The sequence below is a fragment of the Curcuma longa genome, unplaced genomic scaffold, assembly GCF_044706935.1.
Source record: "Curcuma longa cultivar G26 ecotype Majalengka, Jawa Barat unplaced genomic scaffold, ITB_CL_G26_1.1 utg18532_np1212_1030455_RagTag, whole genome shotgun sequence".
In the NCBI taxonomy this organism is placed as follows: Eukaryota; Viridiplantae; Streptophyta; class Magnoliopsida; order Zingiberales; family Zingiberaceae; genus Curcuma; species Curcuma longa.
Genome location: NW_027435598.1, coordinates 196,607 through 216,067, shown reverse-complemented (window position 1 = coordinate 216,067; position 19,461 = coordinate 196,607). Strand labels below are relative to the sequence as shown.

Sequence of the window (19,461 nt, the reverse complement as noted above, 5' to 3'; positions counted from 1 at the left end):
AAACAGAATTTATTCCCAAATTAAAAGAGTAGGAGAAAATTAAACCATTTGTGTTTGATGATGCAACTTTAGTCTGCCTTGTGGAAGTGAAGGTCTTACGTGACCCTTTAGAAGGAAAAGATAAACTCTGTGAAAGAGCCTTCCTTTTCTCGTGGGTTCACCCAGAGAACCATTTAGAAGACCGGAGCCTTGCTTTGTCTTCAATATTCGAGAAATACGCAAATCTTCCTAAACTTTCGAAAAAAATTACAAAATTTAAACGCGCCAGGTAGGGGTCGAACCTACGACTTTCTGCTTAGGAAACAGACGCTCTATCCACTGAGCTACAGGCGCTTTGATATTTTGTATCTTAATTGTATACTTTTAACGCAATTTTCTTTAAAAAAATATTTTAACATTTTTAAGTAGCCTACTTTGTAATTAATTGTTACTTAAATAATATTCAAGTCATTCTTATTTTTCATTAGAAAAATAATACACTACATGAAAAATATAACATGAAACTCAACATGACACACTACAATGCATGGATATGGACCCCACTGTATGGATATGAGATCCACTACATGGAGTGTGTCATGTTAAATTTCATACTATATTTTTCATGTAATATATCATTGCTCTTTTCATTATCCTTTATATTTTTTTCCAAAATAAATTAAATAGAATAAGGGCATTGTTAATTATATTAGGGATGGCAACGGGTTTGGGAATTGGCGGGGAAGTCTTCTCCATCCCCGTCCCCGAAACCCAAACCCATATACCATCCCCGTCGGGTATCATAATTTAAATATCATCCCCGTCCCCGTCGGGTTTCGGGTATCCAGCGGGTTTCGGAGATCCCCACAGATTTCGGAGGTGGTTTTCCCCGCGAGTATTTCCATGGGTATCCCCATATCCATACTCATCCCCATCCCCGTCATGACATATTTAAAAAATATTTTTTAAAATTTATTACTTTTTTATTAATTAAAAAAAGAAAATATTATTTGTTTTAGAAATAATGAAACTATAGTATTCTAACAAGTAATTATCAATATTACTTATTTTTTCATTTGATATAAGGATATAATCAAATTAATGAATCTCAATGAATGAAATTATCAAAGTCGGGTTCGGAGATAGGGACGGGGAATTTTTGGAATACCATCCCCGACCCATCCCCGCTTTCCGAGATTCGGGGATTCCCCATCCCCATCCCCGCTTTCTCGGATTCGGGGATTCCCCGGTCAAAATGTGATCAGAGAACGGATTCCCCATCGGGTCCGAGTCTAATTGCCATCCCTATTGTTAATACATAAGTATTATAATATTCAAATAGTATTATAATCAATGTTGATATACATTATAATATTTACATACTTTAACATTCAATTCTTTAAACGTAGTTAAGCAAAAAAATTTTTTTTAATATTTAAATACAAATAATATATTTATTTATTTAGGGTAAAATAAAAATAAAAGATCAATAAATGATTAATATATTGATGAATATTAATGTTAAAATGAATATAATGGTATATATGATATGTGAATCATATATATTTTTTTTTCAAAGAGAGGATATATGGATATTCTAATAGGTCTTACTAAATGAATAGAATAAAATAAATAGAACTACCTTCTAGGGGCCTAATTGAAAATGTGTCCATGTCCAAGTTCGTATATAGTAATTAATATTACGAAACAATGCAACTCATCGCTGCCGTTCCCCAAGCCACTGCGCCGCATGTCTGGATTCGGAGATCGATCCATCTCCGTCGAAGTCCGCCTCTTCTCTCCACGCAATTCCGTCAGTTCCAACTCCGCTTCTTCGACTCTGTTACTGGAACCGAAACAGCTAGAGCAGCGATCAAGCCATGGATTATCTACTCCGCCACCCTCGCCGCCGCCGCCGCTGCCTCCTGTTCCTCTTCCTCGCCGGAGTTCTTCGTAAGCATCACAAGAGCCCAACCATGACTCATCGAATCACTGATCATCATTCTTACCTTCTATGTAAATCACATCTCAGTACGTAGTGCTCGGGACCACGCCGGCGGCGCAAGAAAGGAGGAGCCTCGCCGGCGTCGCCCTCTTGCCTTACTCCCGGCGGAGTCTCCTGCTCGCCGGCTCGTTCCCCCAGTCCTGCCGCTGCCGGTGCGCGGGCTGCTCTCCCTGCGGGGCGGTGCTCGTCGTGATACACCCCGGCAGCGTTCCACCGGAACTACAACCCGCAGGCCTGGCGTTGCGAGTGCCACCACAAGCTCTTCCTCCCCTGAACACCAAGCTCTCTTCTTTAATTAGAAAGATCAAGAATCTCTCCATCTCTTTTTTTTCCTCTTTTATATATATATATATATATATAGGAATCTCTATATATATATATATATATATAAAGAAAGATGATTAATAATCTCTTTTTTTTTCTTCTACTTTATTAGATTGTTTTCATGTAAATTATTAGATGAGCAGTTTTATCATAGTCATAATTAAATTGTTCTATAATTATTGTTGTAACTACAGATTGATTTAGATAATATTGTTGAGAGGCTATCCCTATAATATCCTCGAATAATCAATCGATTCAATTAGAAAAACTATAATTCACAAAAATCTACCTTCTACTCAAATTGTGTTGATCACTAAACATTACGATAAGAGAACCATATAATCTTTCTCATCCTTTGACTCTGAACATGTTTCTGATAGACTGGCCAATTAGTAAAGTCATAATTTATTATTGAACATAGACTTCAACACTATTAGTATATAATTCACGTATTTATTTTTTTAAATTAATTAATTTTAAAAATAATCGATTCTATTTCATAAATTTAAAAAGTACATGTGTCAGACACCCATCCTTCACTGTTCGAGATCCGCATAACTACTTTTTCGAAATCCGCAAAATTACTTTTTTAAAAAATAAAACTACTTATCACCATAGATTCCCGTCACAAATTTTATGACAGGAATCTGGACCGTTCGATTTTAAAGTTAAGATTAAATCCAGGCCGTAGATTGAATGGATGATTGCGATGACTTAGATTTAATCTTCTATTTTAAAATCGAACGATCCAGATTTTTGTTATAAATTTATGACGGGAATCTATTGTGACAAGGATTATCTTTCTTTTTTTTAAATTGAGATTGGAATCATGCTGCGCACTGACTACGACGTCACGTAGAGGAGAGGTCAAATCCATGGCTTCACTATTGAAGCATGCATGCATGACACAAGGTTATGTCAAGTCAATAAGATTAGGCCCCGCACAGTGATACAGAGCCTGGGTTAGACCTTCGTTCGTTTCGGGACTTAGAGACAAATAAGCAACTTTGTGGACTTAAAAGTTTTTAATGAGTCTCGTTTTTGTGGTGGGCTCCATGTAATATACAATTTATTAAATTAATTTTTATTTTAATATTAAAATTTTGTACATTTATCTATGACCACGATGGGTTTGGCGTGATAACAAGCATCCATTATTGATCACGGTGTGGAATCATCATTTAATTTATGGTTTTAAAAATGTAACACGGTTTACAATTATTTTAGCGTTGCAATATTATTATTTATATTTATATTTTAAGATCAATGAGTGACCATTCAGAGAGTTAAATAAAATTAATAATTTAATAATTTAAAGATGGAATAATCCTAATTAGAAAATTTAGAGTAAATAAATTAGAAAATTAATTTAATAGAAAAATACAATACTTCCATATTAAAAAATTTAGATCAAATAAATTAAAAAATTAACTTTCAATACAAAAGTGAAATGATCTTAAATTAAAAAAGTTAAAGAAAAAGAATTGATTTTATATTTGAAAATTTTTAAATCAATTAAAATTTTAAAAGAATATAGGTGAACCAACGGTTAACCACCGATTGAATCGATGATTTGAAATCGGTGGTTAATCACCAATTGAACCAATTATTTGAACCCTCTATCTTTTTAGGGCTCGTGCAACTTAAATAGGAATAAATAGTTTCAATCGCTTCTCGCTTTGATTCTGAGCTCGTCGTTTGAAAATGCAACAGAAATCTTGACTTAAACTTACGGTCACATACACAATTCTGAAATTTACTTGGTGTCTAACTTCTTGAAATGACTGATTCAAAGCCTACCCCTATGATCTCCTTCCACTATAAATTTATCATTTTTAGATACCTTTTAGAGGCGGAGAAACCTCTTATAAATTGTTCTCATACCAAATATAATAAAAAAATAAATATAAATACAAATACAATCAAAGTAAATTACTTTACATGAATCTTGCTTTGAGCACTTTCTTGTTACTTGGAATTGCCTCTTATTGATCTAAAAATTAAATATACTAATACTTTATCCTTAAACCTCTAAGAACTAGCACCTTCAAATCTCCACGAAATCCCCTTTTCTAGAGTTGCTTTCGAGTTGATTTTTATCTGGCAATAGATTGGTAACCATCACAAATTGATTGCCATTGAATCTGACTATTTAAACATACAGAACGACTCTTGTTTTACTTTAACAATCGATTTTTTGCCTCCAATTGAACTGATTAATCGATTTTGAAATATTATGTTTGCTGCTACAATGCCACCAATCGATTATTGGAACTCACCAATTGATTAATATTGTAACAAAAAATATTATAACAATAAACCCTAAATTCGTGATTATCATAGCAATCCTCAAAGTCACTATAACAAATCATAATTACTATGGCAAACATAATTTTCAAGGTTTGGGGTTAATAGTAAACCCTAGCACTATAACACCCATAGTTATTGTAGCAGAAACTTTAGTTACCATATCAAATCTTAAAAACACCTCAAAATGTCAATTTCAGGGTTTAGAGTCCATCGATCGATTAATACGTTCTAAAAATTGACTAATACTCCTGTTTCAACCTTAACAAGTTGCATTCTCATCATACTTGATATTCAATTGATCTCAACCTATCAGAACTTCTTTTGCTTAGCATTTGATTAATCTTGACATGCCGAGACTTGCCGTTCTCTAGCATCCGGTCAATCTTAACCTGTTAGGACTTCTTGTTTCATGCCTAATATTTGATCAATCAAGATTTGTTACCAAAACTTCCTTTGCTCAACATCTAGTCAATCTTGACCTGCTGAGATTTTTCGTTACATGCTAAGTGTCCGGTCCTCCATGATTTACTTGGACTTTCCGTTCTTTAGCATCCGGTCAATCTTGACCTGTCAGGACTTCTTGTTTCATGCCTAATATCCGATCAATCAAGACTTGTTACCAAAACTTCCTTTGCTCAGCATCCAGCCAACCTTGACCTGCTGAGACTTTTTGTTACATGCCAAGTGTCCGGTCCTCCATAGTCCACTTGGACTTTCCGTCTCGTATCAAGCATTCGATCCTCCACCTACTTAGACTTTTTGTTTCGTGTCAAGTATCTGATTTTTCATGATCCACTTGTACTTTTCATCTAATGTTAAGTGTTCGGTCCTCCATGACCTACTTGGACTTTCCACCGTCAAATATTCAATCAACCTTGACCTACTTAACATCTAACTAATGTATTAATCAAACATCAAAATTCAACTCGAGTCAAACCAAGCTTGATCAATTTGGTCAACCTTGAACTAAAGTAGATTGCACCAACACACTTCGTTGGTTAATTTTAGGCTTGACCCATAACGAGAATTGATTACTGGTATGGCTAGGCAAACTGGGTCAACGAGTAACTTACTTATTGACCCAATTACAATTCTAGGTCAAATCTGATTTGGATCCATTGGCAAGCCTAATATATATTGTAGTTTGAAACTTTTACTGGACTTAACTCTATTCTATTTGACTTCTAGTCAAATTCATGACACATGACAGACAAATTATAACGTATTGTAAAAATACTAATGATGGAGTCTAAAGCAAGGCAATAATTCAAAAATGGAAAATGAGGACAGTGGAACAATATCATCATATTGATAATCCATATGTCCAAATTTTTCTAATATGATTAATTTTAAAGGTGGACGACCCGACTCCACAGATCACCCACTAGATAAATTCCAAAGCGGACATGACTCCTTATCCAACAGTCAGCGTCTTAAATTTTTCATTTCATTTGAAGAAAATAGTGTACCATAGTTAGGTTTCAAACTATGAGTACTTCAGTAACCCTCTTAGCACTTTACCGCTTTACTATTTTGAATAGGGAGTGAAGGGACTACACACGTGCAATTATTATTCTATACATAGTTGATGAACTATTATTCACTCTCGAAGTCAAACCCTAATTGGTGAATTGCTCCCCACCATGAAATATTCCCCTTTTCTCTTGAAGAAGTGGGGGGTTAGTGAGTGGCCAAAGACAAATAGAAATCAACTTCATTCAATACCCATCTGGTGGAGAATGTATTCGATCGATCACACGTATGACAATCTCAAAATTATCATAAGATCATTGGAAGATTAATGATGCATGGTTAAAAGAATCATCACATAAACAATTTTATTAATCCACTCCCTCCCACTAAGAATCACACCTTCATTCTTTTGAGATAGTGGGGAATCGGAAGAGATCTATATAGGGGAGGTTGAAGTGAACTTGCCTGGCTAGATTCATCTTCCATGAAGGCGAACGATGCACTATGTGAAGCAACTTTCATGTTTTTGGCAATTTGATTACTTTATAATTAATTACTAACCAATTAGCTATAGCTAGGTGCTTCTATATATCATTATCAACTCCATTATCGCACCTAAACACTTTAGTGTTTAAGACTTGAATGGTCGTAATCCAACTATCAAGTCGCACCATTATTTCGTATCAACTTTGATAATAAGGTTTCATCTTAAGTCTTATATATGCATATTTTACACACGTTACTTAATTGAATGTGACACTTATAACTTAATTTTGATATTTTTCTAAGACTTATCGGCTTTAAAATGGATTAGTCCAAAGATAATCGGTCACAATACGAGCTTATGTGCATTAATCAAATTAAGTTAACTCGACCGACTAATTGATTAAGTGTGCTTGAGTTTGAGACTGGTGCTGCTTGCTGTCCCTTTCAATGTCGTTGACTGGTCAAAATATTTTATACCAAACGGTCTAACTTTAGTTGGGCGTATAGCCAATCAAATTAAAGCACGACACATATTTCCCACTCCCTTGCCACGCGGCGCCAATCCACCAAAGTGCAAGATATCGTGTTTTACAAGCCGCGTTGCATGGAATTCCTCCACACGTTCAGATTCTTGCCGGATTCTCTTCTAGGCATGCCCATGCTGGCACTATGGCACTATTTATATCTTCTCGGCTACTGATCAGTTTATTTAGCATAAATATATATTCTTTTAAAAATAAATTTTGATTAATAAAAACCATTTTAATAAAAAATTTACAAATTTATAAGCTTAAGATGTGAATTTGAATGAATTTAATGTTCGGTTCTTCTTCAATTATGCTTATTCGGTTTTATTTAATTCTTTTTAAAAATAAATATATTAATTCTCCTTTGTTTGGGTTGGGACTGGCAAAGCGTTAGGCTCCCACTTCCACCACGTAGAACCCCACCACCCATCTTCTCACCGCCCGGGTCCCGCCGCCCACTCGCCACTCAACCTGGCTTCCACCTCCTCTATATAAGTGAACCCACTTCCATACCCTCCTCCACATCCTATGCCCCTCGCAATGGGAATGGCAGAGCACCCCGGCGCCGTCTTCCCCTCCACCGCCGCCATCCCCTCGCCGGACTTCCCTCGGCGGGTGCCGGTGCCCCCACCGCGCCCATTCGCGGAGGCGCTGGGAGCCAACTTGAAGGAGACGTTCTTCCCCGACGACCCCCTGCGGCAGTTCCGGAACGCGCGCGGGTGGCGCCGCCGCACGGTGGCTGGCCTAGCCTACCTGTTCCCGGTCCTCAATTGGTTCCCCGGCTACGACCTCTCCCTCCTCCGTTCCGACCTCGTCTCCGGGATCACCATCGCCAGCCTCGCCATCCCGCAGGGTATCAGCTACGCCAAGCTCGCCAACCTGCCGCCGGTGATGGGCTTATGTGAGCAGCCTTAATTCCCAGCGTATTTACTCGACTAATAAGAATTAATATTAATCCGGCATGATTAAGGAGGTAATTAATGGAGTAGATTCGAGCTTCGTGCCGCCGCTGGTGTACGCGATGATGGGGAGCTCGAAGGACCTGGCGGTGGGGACGGTGGCGGTGGCGTCACTTCTCATCGCCTCGATGCTCGGGAAGGAGGTTTCTCCGGCACAGGATCCGACGCTGTACATGCATTTGGCCTTCACAGCCACCTTCTTCGCCGGCGTCTTCCAAGCCTCCCTCGGCCTCCTAAGGCAAGAAGTGCCTTCAATTCGAGCTGATATCTCAGAAACTACTCAACTTCAATATTTTAATCAATTAATTAATCTCTGACAAATCAAATTAAAAATTTCAGATTAGGATTCATGGTGGACTTCCTCTCCCATGCAACCATTGTAGGGTTCATGGGCGGAGCTGCCACAGTGGTGTGCCTTCAGCAGCTCAAGGCCATGCTTGGCCTCCCACACTTCACCACAGCCACTGACTTCGTCTCTGTCATGCACTCTGTCTTCTCCCAAACCCACCAGGTTCTTCATTATCTCGAAACCTAAATTACAGGAATTTAATTTCCAAACGATATCAATAACGATAAGTTTCAGTGGAGTATAGGGCTACAGTGTTGCAGATTCTTCGTCTTTGATTAAAATAATGTAATTATTGGAGGTAGTTATAACTTTTTTCCAACTGTTACAGTGGCGGTGGGAAAGTATTGTTCTTGGCAGCTGCTTCCTCTTCTTCCTCCTCCTCACACGGTGTCTTGTGAGTATTCCTATTCTTTTAATTAAATAATGATTACTTTGGAGAATAACTATTATTCGCTGCTAATCTTTATCCTTTTTTGTCTCGAGAAAAATAATTAATAATTATAACAGTACTGAATCTCAAACACTGATATATCACCGAACTTTATACTCGAAAACAGAGCAAAAAAGGGCCAAAATTCTTTTGGATATCAGCGGCGGCCCCATTGCTTTCAGTAATCCTTGGAAGCCTTCTCGTGTATCTCACTCATGCAGAAAACCATGGTGTGCAAGTGGTGAGTCTTCCTTCTTTCTCTCTTTCTTTTTCACTTAATTATTCTTTTCATTTTTTGTTCATTTTGATCGAATATATATATATAGATTGGGTATCTGAAGAAGGGCATAAATCCACCTTCACTAAGCGACTTAGTATTCACGGGGCCACATACGACTGTCGCTCTGAAGACTGGCATCGTCACTGGCATCATTGCCCTTGCGGTACTCGATCATTTCTCTCTTTCGCCTTATCAATCGCATGCAGAATGAATAAAACGCACTGATGCTGCAGGAAGGGACAGCGGTTGGAAGGAGTTTCGCCATGTTCAAGAACTATCATATCGATGGCAACAAAGAGATGGTCGCGTTCGGGGCGATGAACGTCGTTGGATCTTTGACCTCGTGCTATCTAACAACCGGTATGACTTTACTTATCTTAAGTTCCTTTTTCTCTTTTCTTTCTATAACTTTTCCTTTTTTGTTTCTTCGTGTTGTTAGGGCCGTTCTCAAGGTCGGCGGTGAACTACAATGCCGGCTGTCAAACTGCAGTGTCAAACGTGGTGATGGCGGCGGCAGTGATGGTCACTTTGCTGTTCTTGACGCCCTTGTTCCACTACACTCCTTTGGTCATCCTCTCCGCCATCATCGTCGCCGCCATGGTCGGCCTTATCAACTACGAGGCAGCCATTCACTTGTGGCAGGTGGACAAGGTCGACTTCTGCGTGTGCATGGCCGCTTACTTAGGCGTGGTCTTCGGTAGCGTTGAGATCGGATTAGTCCTTGCAGTAAGTATATATATATATATATATCTACTTACTTAGTCAATACAAGAATTGAAGACATATATGAAGCTAATTCAAATTCTATTAATTGTATGTAGGTTTTGATTTCCCTTCTTAGAGTTCTCTTATTCGTCGCAAGGCCAAGGACGACTTCGCTAGGCAACCTTCCCAACTCATCGACCTATCGACGCATGGATCAATACTCGATGGCCCAGGGCGTGCCTAGCGTTCTCATACTTCGAGCGGATGCTCCAATGTACTTCGCTAATGCAAGCTACTTGAGAGAGAGGTAGTTAGCTACACAATAATCACAGAGATGAGAATATATATGATCGAGAATGTTAAGATGAATAAAACAAAAATTTGATTATTATTGTTATATATATATATATTTTAAAATATTTTCTCTTCTTCAAGACTTATATTTTGTATCCTAATGATCACTTAGGATATCAAGGTGGATCAACGAAGAGGAGGAGAAGCTACAATCCAATGGAGAGACAAGCTTACACTATGTGATATTAGACTTAGGTGGTAAGTAATTTCTAACCCGATCAATTTTCTTAAAATTTATTTGTTTACACAGATTCTGTAAATATATGTATATATTTTGGCAGCTGTTGGAAGTATCGACACAAGTGGAATTGGGCTGCTGGAGGAGCTGAAGAAGAGCTTGGAAAGAAGAGGGCTTCAGGTTATATATATATAACCATAGCTATTATTCCATCCTAAAACCATCACAGATGCTTAATTTATATCGAATTTTATCGATATGCAGCTGGTGCTTGCGAACCCTGGAAGTGAGGTGATGAGGAAGCTGGAGAAGGCCAAACTGCTGCAAAGTATTGGGCAGCAATGGATCTTCCTCACTGTGGCTGAGGCTGTTGCTGCATGCAATTTTATGCTGCATGAATGCAAACCCTCTTCGAATAACATTACTGCAAACATTATCACTGCTACTGCTGCTGCTGCTGATCATCAAGGAACGTATGAAGACAATATTGTATGAGCTAGGATATATATTGTAAATTGTTATGATCATGATCTACGTCTCATAATTAATGATGAGGGTTCTTACTGATCAGACTGTGGTTGTCTATTGCCTTTACCTCTTTTTTACAGTACATATAGTCACAACTTTGGGCCCTCGGCTCGGCCCATGGACTGAGCGTGATGGATATTGACGGTCAAAGGTTCAAACCGTTATTTGTAGTAGTTATCGCCCATCCTGTTACGTGGAGTATAACGTCCGGTATTTATTGGATATATGGTGACATGACCGCCACGATCCTTTATACGTCGATGGAGGCCACTCAGCTAATGAACCCGCGCCACGCGTACAAAATTACACGTGGGCTTTTCTAAATGCAGCGTTCACGTGGACCCTTGACTCATCGACAGCAGTGGCCGTCGCATTATTTTAACCTTTAATTTTATTAAAATTACGATCGTACCGGTCTTCTTAAATGAATGATAGCCGTTGATCGAATCATGTGAGTCGCAGATCAAACTTCTGTGTTTGTCGCAGAAGGACAAATATGGTATTAGACTCACAAAAGGGCGGAAGATAAATGGTTCGGTTTTGGCTTTCTGCCTGCTTCGTTGACGGCGGATCGGTTGGGCTTCTACGGCCGGCGAGGCCTCTAATGGAGTGATCGAGACTTCGGACGTGATTCCAGGTGGTATACAGAAGCTTGCGCGCCTAGCAGCATCGAGATCGGCGACAGCCATGGCGGCTCCCTTCTTCGCCACACCTTTCCAGCCCTATGTCTACCAGGTGCGCCTCTTGCTCTCCATCTCATGCTTTGCTGGGTTCCGTTTACGGATAGAGTTTCGTTCGAGTTCTGGTTTGGGATCTGATGCCGATCCCAAAGCGCGTGCTGGAATTTTATGGATCTTGACCGTATTTGGCTCGTTTTGTGTGTGCTGGGTTCGGCAGCTATCCATTTATCTACTAAATATTCATACTTATATCATGTATTCTGTTAAAATTCGTGCTTTTACTGTCAATCCTAAATTCTAATTCAATCTTGTTTCAGTTGGATATGTGTTGAAATGTCATGCCACAAAATTCTTCAATGTTAGAGTCAATGCAATACTAAGCTTACAATTTTTGAGGTTTTTTTTGGGAAGAGATACTCTGTGTAGCTGTTAAACGAATGTGGTTGCATTATATTTTTGTGCAGACAAAATCGTCATGTATGTAATTCTTCTAGATGGATCTTATCTGTTGATTCTTGTTTTGCACGTCCATTGAGAATCTTGGTTCTGTACTGCCTATACAAGTAGAAGTAAAATGGCCTGTGGTGTTTCCAGTGGAGTCGATTCACTGTAACAACTTGAGCATCAATATGCAGTTGTGTCTACTTTTTTTTTCATCCTTGAAACAGTCAATTTTTATACTAGTATTTGTGGAGATCAAAAAACTATTCAATCAAGCAAAAGGCGGAGCATTTAAATGTGAAAATCATATGCTGAATAAAAATTGTCCAATCAATTCTTGCAACAAAATTCTGGTTTACTTGTAGTTTAAAAATTGTGATGGTTATACAATCTCATTGCACTCAATTTTATGCTTAATGGGATTGAAAAGTATATCAAGTGCATGCCATTTATTATGCAATCTTTGATTTTCATACATCTATCCTTGGTAATTATTAATTTGTGACTTGATGTATGTTGCATTCCACATATTTTTGGTGGCTTTAGCTGTTTTTGCTTGATTCATAGCAAATGGGCATGGAATGCAAAAGTTGATAGTTGTTCATTAGCGAAATTTACTTTAATGTTACTTCGTATTGCAGGGTCGGGAATCAGCCACAGCTTTTCAGATATTGGGTGGAGAATCTCAGATTGTTCAGGTATTCCAGTCTTGATGTTCTAGATTTTGTTTTTCTCCATAGTTTCTCTTTTAGTGTAAGACTGTAAGGTATATCTTTTGCTTTTATTAGCCGACCTCACCTAGTGGGATAATGCTTGGTTGTTGTTGGTTTATGGTTTATCTATAGCTTTTGTAAATCTTGATTCCTTTTATTGAATTCAATATACAGATAATGCTGAAATCACAAGAAAAGCTTATTGCAAAGCCTGGTAAGCACATGTGTTGTTTTTTATATTTTCTTCGTTTTATGAAACTATTGCGGTTGCCTGCCAACTTGTTGGAGGTTTCACTTTTTTCTGCTTTTTTTTTTTGACATTTTGGAATGTCATTCAGGTACAATGTGCTACATGTCTGGGTCAATTCAATTCGAGAACAATTACATCCCTGAGAATGAAGCTGGGTTATGGCATTGGATTTTTGGCAAAAGTGTGACAAACGTAGTTCTTTCCAATCCTAGTCCTGAGGATGGATTTGTTGGAATAGCAGCACCATCTCCTGCAAGAATACTTCCAGTTAGTACCTAAAACCTAATTTCATGTAGACCATTTTTTTTTAAGGAGAAATTAGTAAATTAGCTCCTTCACTCTTACAACTTTAATTGAAAAGGATAATATCTTCTTTACTTTGAACATGTTGTTCCATCTGATTTGATATCTGTTGTTTGGATTGCTAATGCACACCTTGCATCTTTGCTACAATTCTATGTATCTTATAAGCCTGGCTCAATATGATTTTACTACTCTTCTTATGCTCTCACTTAAAGATAGTTTCATGGAATTAAAAATTTTAAAAATGTGTGAAAATAAGAATCTGCTCTTTTTTGTGCTTGCTAATTTGCTTGCTCTTTTATCAGTCATACTGGGGTGTCCACAGTTCCAATGGAATTAAACCGAATGGAATCTGATCAAGTTAAATTTGTCTATATTGATTTATTGGAAACTGAACCAAACAAATAAGCATATAAAACAAATTGAACAGGAACCAATATTTTTGGTTTGTTTTGGGTTGAACAGAAATTCCACCTAAACATTATAAATTTTAGTTTATTATTAAATTATAATGCTGATAGATAAATAGTCATTACCACAATCGAACCAACTGAACCTAGCCGATTCAGTCAAGAAAACAAACCAAAGCAAAATTTTGATTTTGTTCAATTTGTTTTGGATTTTATATTTGAACCAAATAATAAGCACCCTTATTCAAAGCTTATTAAGTTATGAGTCTAATGCTTGTCCTCCTCTTATAATGAGTTTACCCCTGCAGCACTTCAGCAGATGTTAGATAAAGGATTTAACTAGGCAAAATCAAACTACCTTAGATTGTTACATTTTATATTCTTAAAAAAGTTATCGCTGCCAATCATCTGTCTTATTAGTCCAAAGGGGGTTCATGAGATTACTAATACATGTAAACATGCATGTCTTCTGCTCCTATTTTTCATCTTGTTCAGGCCTACATCTTTAGGTTTTTTTTGTCTGTATTGCTAATTAGGATGTTGATTTTTCAGTATCCTGAACTAGTCTTGCTTCTACGAGTTTTATTTTCTAACTCTTTTTAACTTTTCTTCACAGATTGACTTGTCAAATTTTGGTGGTGAACTACTATGTCAGGTAGAGCCGGTACCTGATCTTGGTTCTCTCAAATTTGGAAATCACTGATAATATAGACACTCTTGTACCAATTATGAACTAATTTAGTAGTTATAGATAACCTGCTCATTTCCTTTAATATTCCAGTGCTAGTTTCAGAATTATTTTAGTCAACCAAAGACATTAATATTGATTAAATTTGACTTTTTTGCTAAACGGAACATTGAGGTTTAAGTCACATTATTACTTAACATGTGAAACATTTCAAGCTTAATTTAGTTTGCATGTGTCTATGAACTACAATGTGACAAATTAAATGTTGTATCATTTTGTAGCCAGACGCCTTCCTTTGCTCCGTCAATGATGTTAGAATTTCCAGTAATGCTGATCAAAGACCTCGCAACATTGAGGTTGGTGCAGAGGTAAGTTGACGTAGCTAGGGGTTTTAATGTCATTGTGGCTCTTTTCCCTAAAATAAATCACTTATTTAATTCTGTTATTTCCTTTTAAAAAAGTTTGTCAAAACTTAGAGATAAGTAGGGTTCTTTTAATGACTTTGTCGTATTATGAGTCTTTTATAAAGGGGCTAGGATCCCTTGTACATCTTGAATTAAGTTGTATGAGAGCCAAACTTTTGAGAGCCAAACTTTTAATTCGGTCTCTGGTACAAATATATGAACACATTCCCTCAACTCTCTTCCTCGTGGAAGAAGCTGTGAGCCATCTTCTCCCTTTCAAGCCCATTGGAACTCCAATCTCTCTTCTTTGCATGCTCAGGATATGCTGATCCTCAATCTTACAAGCTGGTTTCCACCGATCAAAGCCCTCTACTCCTTGACACCACAACTGTGAGATCCCCTCTCTCCTCAACTCTGACAAAGATCATTGCGACTTCCCTCTGTGTCGCTATCATTGCCATCATTTCTTGAAGCTACTTCACTAATGCAATGTTCACAAGCCATCCACCATGCAATTGGCACTGCCTCCAGCTGCAGAATGAACCACCACGTCCAGAGATCCTTCTGCTGTAGGACTTCATTAGCAACAAAGAAATCAGTGGCCATTTGTGCCACGTCTATCCCAACACAGAACACCTCCACCGAGTGGTGTGATTCCCAGTGGTGTGATTCCCAGTGTTGTTTCTTGGGTCTGTCACCACTTCTCATCCCCGCGAGCGACCCCAAATTATTAAGAGGGTCTTTAATATGCAGACAGTGTTATCTCCTTATGGAAGCACTAAAAGATATGTAGTCCAGTGGAAAAGACTCCCGAAAATAAAAATCACATGAATCACAAAAGAGGAACTACTACATATGACACCCAACTTATTTAGTGAAATTAAACAAGAGGGGGCGCTAGAAGCATCTTCCAAAGGCACCCCTTGATTGTCTGCATTGCAGTTATGTATGGCATCGCTAGACTTGACATTAGACTCTACAGTCCTTGGTTGAGTTCTTGGTGGGGGAGAATGGCGTAACTGTACAAAGTTTGTTGAAACTTAGAGATAAGTTAGAGCTTTTTAGCGACTCAGTTGTATTATGAGTCTCCACCAGGGGTTGAGATACCCTATACATCTCATCTTGAGTTTATAATATTATTTGTTTCCTCATTTGTTGAGAGTTGAGTTGTTTTGGTGGCACAATTAGTTTGTACTGCATCATAAACTCTTTCTCTTCATAGCACTCTCTCTAACACACAACTCACAATGTCTTTCATTGTATTTCGGTAATGGATGTGTTAACTTTATCCCCTTTTGTAATTGTCATTTTTTTTCTGTTATAGGTGATTCTCAGACAGAAGCTAGTGGGGCAGGGCCTTGCATTTCTTGTGGGGTGTGGATCTGGTATTTGTCTTTTGAATGACTTCTCATCTATATTAGTTACAAAAAAGGCACAAAATGGTTAAGCCAATATTCTATATTAAACTGTTATATATTCTCTAAAAAATTCAGTTCCAAGTTATATACTGCAGCTGGATGCACATTTTTTGTACAATGCCAGGAATATTCAGAATACTTAGTTTTTATTATAAATTTTGTTTTTCATGCTGACTCAAACATAGTAGCTGAGAAATGTAGCATGATCCATCATAAAGGTCTACCATTTATCTTTGTGGTACTGCCATACATGTTTCATTTTGCTGATTCTTCTGCTTGCAAACAGTGTGTTCCAAATATAATGAAAATATGTTTCAAGCACGAAGTCTTCCTGCCATTTGAATCCTTATCAATCCTGTTTTTGCTTTGCTAGTTGTGCAGAAAATTCTTGCTCCAGGAGAAGCATTCATAGTTGATGCTGGCAGCATCGTCGCTATGTCAAGCACTATCACTTTTCAGCTAAAGCCCTCCATTGCAATGCGGAGGATTGTGTTTGGGGTAGGCACTTTCTTGCTTCTCCTATTATGATGCATTGTGGCCAATGGTTTTCGATACTGCTAATCAATTGTGATGTCTAATCTGCACATCCAATTTGATCATGGAATACAGAAGCTACATGCTAAAGAGAGTGCATGATATGTGTTTGTGATCGTCACCATTTTGGAGATACTTTCAGTGAGGATTTTGTGATGTTAGTCTCTATGGCTTCTAATTCAGCATCCTATCTTTGCAGGGTGATAACCAGTTGATGGTCACTCTAACTGGTCCCGGAGTCGTTTTTATTCAGAGTTTACCTTTCCCTCGCCTTTCTCAGCGGATTGCAAGGTCTTGCCTCTCTACACACTTTTATCACTGTCTTTGAAGCTCTCTAATCATTTCATCCTATTCCAACTAAATTCAGCTTAAAGCAATCTGATTTTAAAATGACAAATCGAGTTACTGGTTTAGGACTTGAGACAATGACCCATAATATCATATCGACTGATTCTCATGTTTATGTGATTTCACAGAGCAGTTGCATCTCCAAGCTTGAGGGATAACCCAAAGTTCTTCATGCAGATTGCACTCCTCTTCTTCTTAGCCTATGTCATGATTGTATCGTCATTAATTTTGACAGATGTTTAGTTTTGACATCTGATCTCTGCAAATTCTCGACGTCGTTAGGATTTTTCCCATCTCTTTGTTTCTGTAGATGTAGATGTTCTTAAGATGACAAGATTTTTGATTCAGTTTAGTTTTTTCCCCTAATCTTTTTGATGTGAGAAATAGGTGCGTCATTACTGTCTATTGGTGCAGATTGACAATAAAAAATTGTACTCATTTATATCCATTTCTGTTCAGCAGTCATTTCCTTAAACTATCTATTACAATTGTTTAATCATGACAAATTACATTTGATGTTCTAAATTTAATGTCTGTGGCGAACAATTATTACTCATTTATTATTGTTTTTTATTCTAACAATAAAGTATAAGGGAGTGTAATAGTAAAATTATGATTGTGTCATAGCTAATATAAATGATGCATATAATATAAAGACAAATACTTAGATTATGAATCCTGCCCTCAATGCTTTATAATCTGATTTGGTTACTTACGCATGAAATTGTTTGAAGAATGAGACCTACAGCTGCGGTTGGAGCTCAAGAAAATATGTCTATCGTTTACTAGATCATAAAAAACATAGCTAGCTACGACGGTTGGAGTTCAAGAACACAGATACATATTTTTTAGGAGAAAAACATTTATTTTTGTTTTTGAAGATTTCATATTAAGATTAGCGAACAAGTTCGCCTGTGACCTATCACGAGTTCAAATCCTAGAAACAGTCAAGATAAGGCTACGTACACCTTTCCCCGGACCTCGCTGCAGAAGCTTCACCTCGTGCCTCCATCTGCACACCTCGCTGCAGAAGCTCCGCTTTTCACCGTGCAGCCACATATCCCGGTCGCCGGACGCTCTCCCGCACAGTTGGTTCGGGCATGACAACTCGCTCAGGCAGAAAAGGGCGACGGCTCCGTCGTCAACATGTCGGTGCTGGCCATCGACGTCGACGCCCAGAAAAGGGCCATGGACGACCGGTGTCGACGCCCGGGAAAGGCCTGTCGCCATCCTGAGCGAGCGAGTTAAATTTATCAGCATCCTTCATTTTTGAACACTAAAAACCGCTCTTTTTTTTCTTGATGAATTTCTACCAGGGCCGGCTCTAGGCATAGGCCTTAGGCCCCCATTTTAATTGGGCCCCCATTTTAATACATTAATGTATATATTTTAAGTAAATAAAAATTATTAAAATATTTTTATTAATCGATTTAGCTGGTTAGGGTCCCAAATAAAAAAAATTCTTAGGGGGCGCTTGGTATACATTCGGTAATGGGAATGAGTATTATTTCCATTGAGAAGTTAATGGCAATGGGAATGATTACCGAATTTTTGGTGCTTGGTATAGATACTGGAATGGGAATGAGAATCAATCCTACGAGTTCCCCGTCGATGCTGTTGTACTTGAAGTCGTCGAGCACGGTGACGCGGCAGTCATGGGAGGAGAGGAGGCGGAGGTGGAGGGGATGGGCAAGGAGAAGCAGGTCGCCCCATCCCTTTTTCTCCCACCTATACTCCACAGAGAAGGGTCAGGTGAAGGAGGCTTCGTCGGAGATCGAATAGTAGGCGTTGAACCGATTGAGGACTGGCTCATAGGCGAGATCAGGGAGAGCTGCGAGGCGCACGATGCCGGTGAAGCCCGGGGCGAAGAGCAGCGAGTTGCCCTACTGCGCGAGGAGTAGCAGAGGAAGGTCTGGCCGTTGTTGAGGCGGAGAGTGTGCTTGGTGAAGGAGGCGTTGGCGGAGACGTCGATGAAGGCGTTGACGGAGGAGATGGAGATCGCGGTGGCGGCGATAGTAGTGGAGAAGGTGATAAAGGGGCTTCCGCGGACGAGAAAGAAGCGAAGCGAAAGGGAAAAAAGCTGCGCAGATGGGAATGGGTTTGATAACCAGGGGAGGGGTAGGTTATGAAATCAGGGATATCAAATCCTTATTTTGATTTCCATTCCCGTCTACCAAGCATTAAGAATGGGAATGAAATAGATTTCATTCCCATTCCCCTCTCCTAAACCCGCCTACCAAGCGCCTCCTTAAAACGCCATCAAATCCTAAAATGTCACCAAATAGTTCACTTTTCGTTCCGAATCTCCTGATTTGAACTGACCTTCGCTCGCACCTTCGCCGGCCCCAAATAAAAAAAAATCCTTAAAATGCCACCAAATCAACG

At 38.6% G+C, this 19,461-nt stretch overlaps 2 protein-coding genes, 1 non-coding gene and 1 pseudogene across 3 annotated transcripts; 3 read left to right on the top strand and 1 right to left on the bottom strand.

Moving 5' to 3' along the window:
- Positions 1 to 260: 260 nt before the first annotated feature.
- On the bottom strand, positions 261 to 333 carry TRNAR-CCU (transfer RNA arginine (anticodon CCU)). The gene has a single exon. It is a non-coding gene; the product is annotated as a tRNA-Arg (tRNA).
- Positions 334 to 1,859: 1,526 nt separating this feature from the next.
- Positions 1,860 to 2,258, top strand: LOC141819748 (EPIDERMAL PATTERNING FACTOR-like protein 6; annotated as a pseudogene).
- A 5,384-nt stretch (positions 2,259 to 7,642) lies between these two features.
- Positions 7,643 to 10,907, top strand: LOC141819756 (sulfate transporter 3.1-like). The gene is made up of 12 exons (XM_074707000.1): positions 7,643 to 8,005; positions 8,094 to 8,301; positions 8,403 to 8,574; positions 8,741 to 8,806; positions 8,970 to 9,083; positions 9,169 to 9,285; positions 9,356 to 9,482; positions 9,562 to 9,848; positions 9,944 to 10,134; positions 10,294 to 10,379; positions 10,463 to 10,539; positions 10,624 to 10,907. Exons 1-12 carry the CDS (start codon positions 7,645 to 7,647, stop codon positions 10,852 to 10,854), a joined length of 2,037 nt encoding a protein of 678 aa, XP_074563101.1. The 5' UTR covers positions 7,643 to 7,644; the 3' UTR covers positions 10,855 to 10,907.
- Positions 10,908 to 11,459: 552 nt separating this feature from the next.
- LOC141819793 (uncharacterized) lies at positions 11,460 to 17,524 on the top strand. The gene is made up of 10 exons (XM_074707047.1): positions 11,460 to 11,622; positions 12,650 to 12,706; positions 12,896 to 12,935; positions 13,060 to 13,238; positions 14,301 to 14,339; positions 14,654 to 14,740; positions 16,101 to 16,161; positions 16,568 to 16,692; positions 16,928 to 17,019; positions 17,205 to 17,524. The coding sequence occupies exons 1-10, from the start codon at positions 11,575 to 11,577 to the stop codon at positions 17,317 to 17,319; spliced, it is 843 nt and encodes a 280-aa protein (XP_074563148.1). The 5' UTR covers positions 11,460 to 11,574; the 3' UTR covers positions 17,320 to 17,524.
- Positions 17,525 to 19,461: the final 1,937 nt, after the last annotated feature.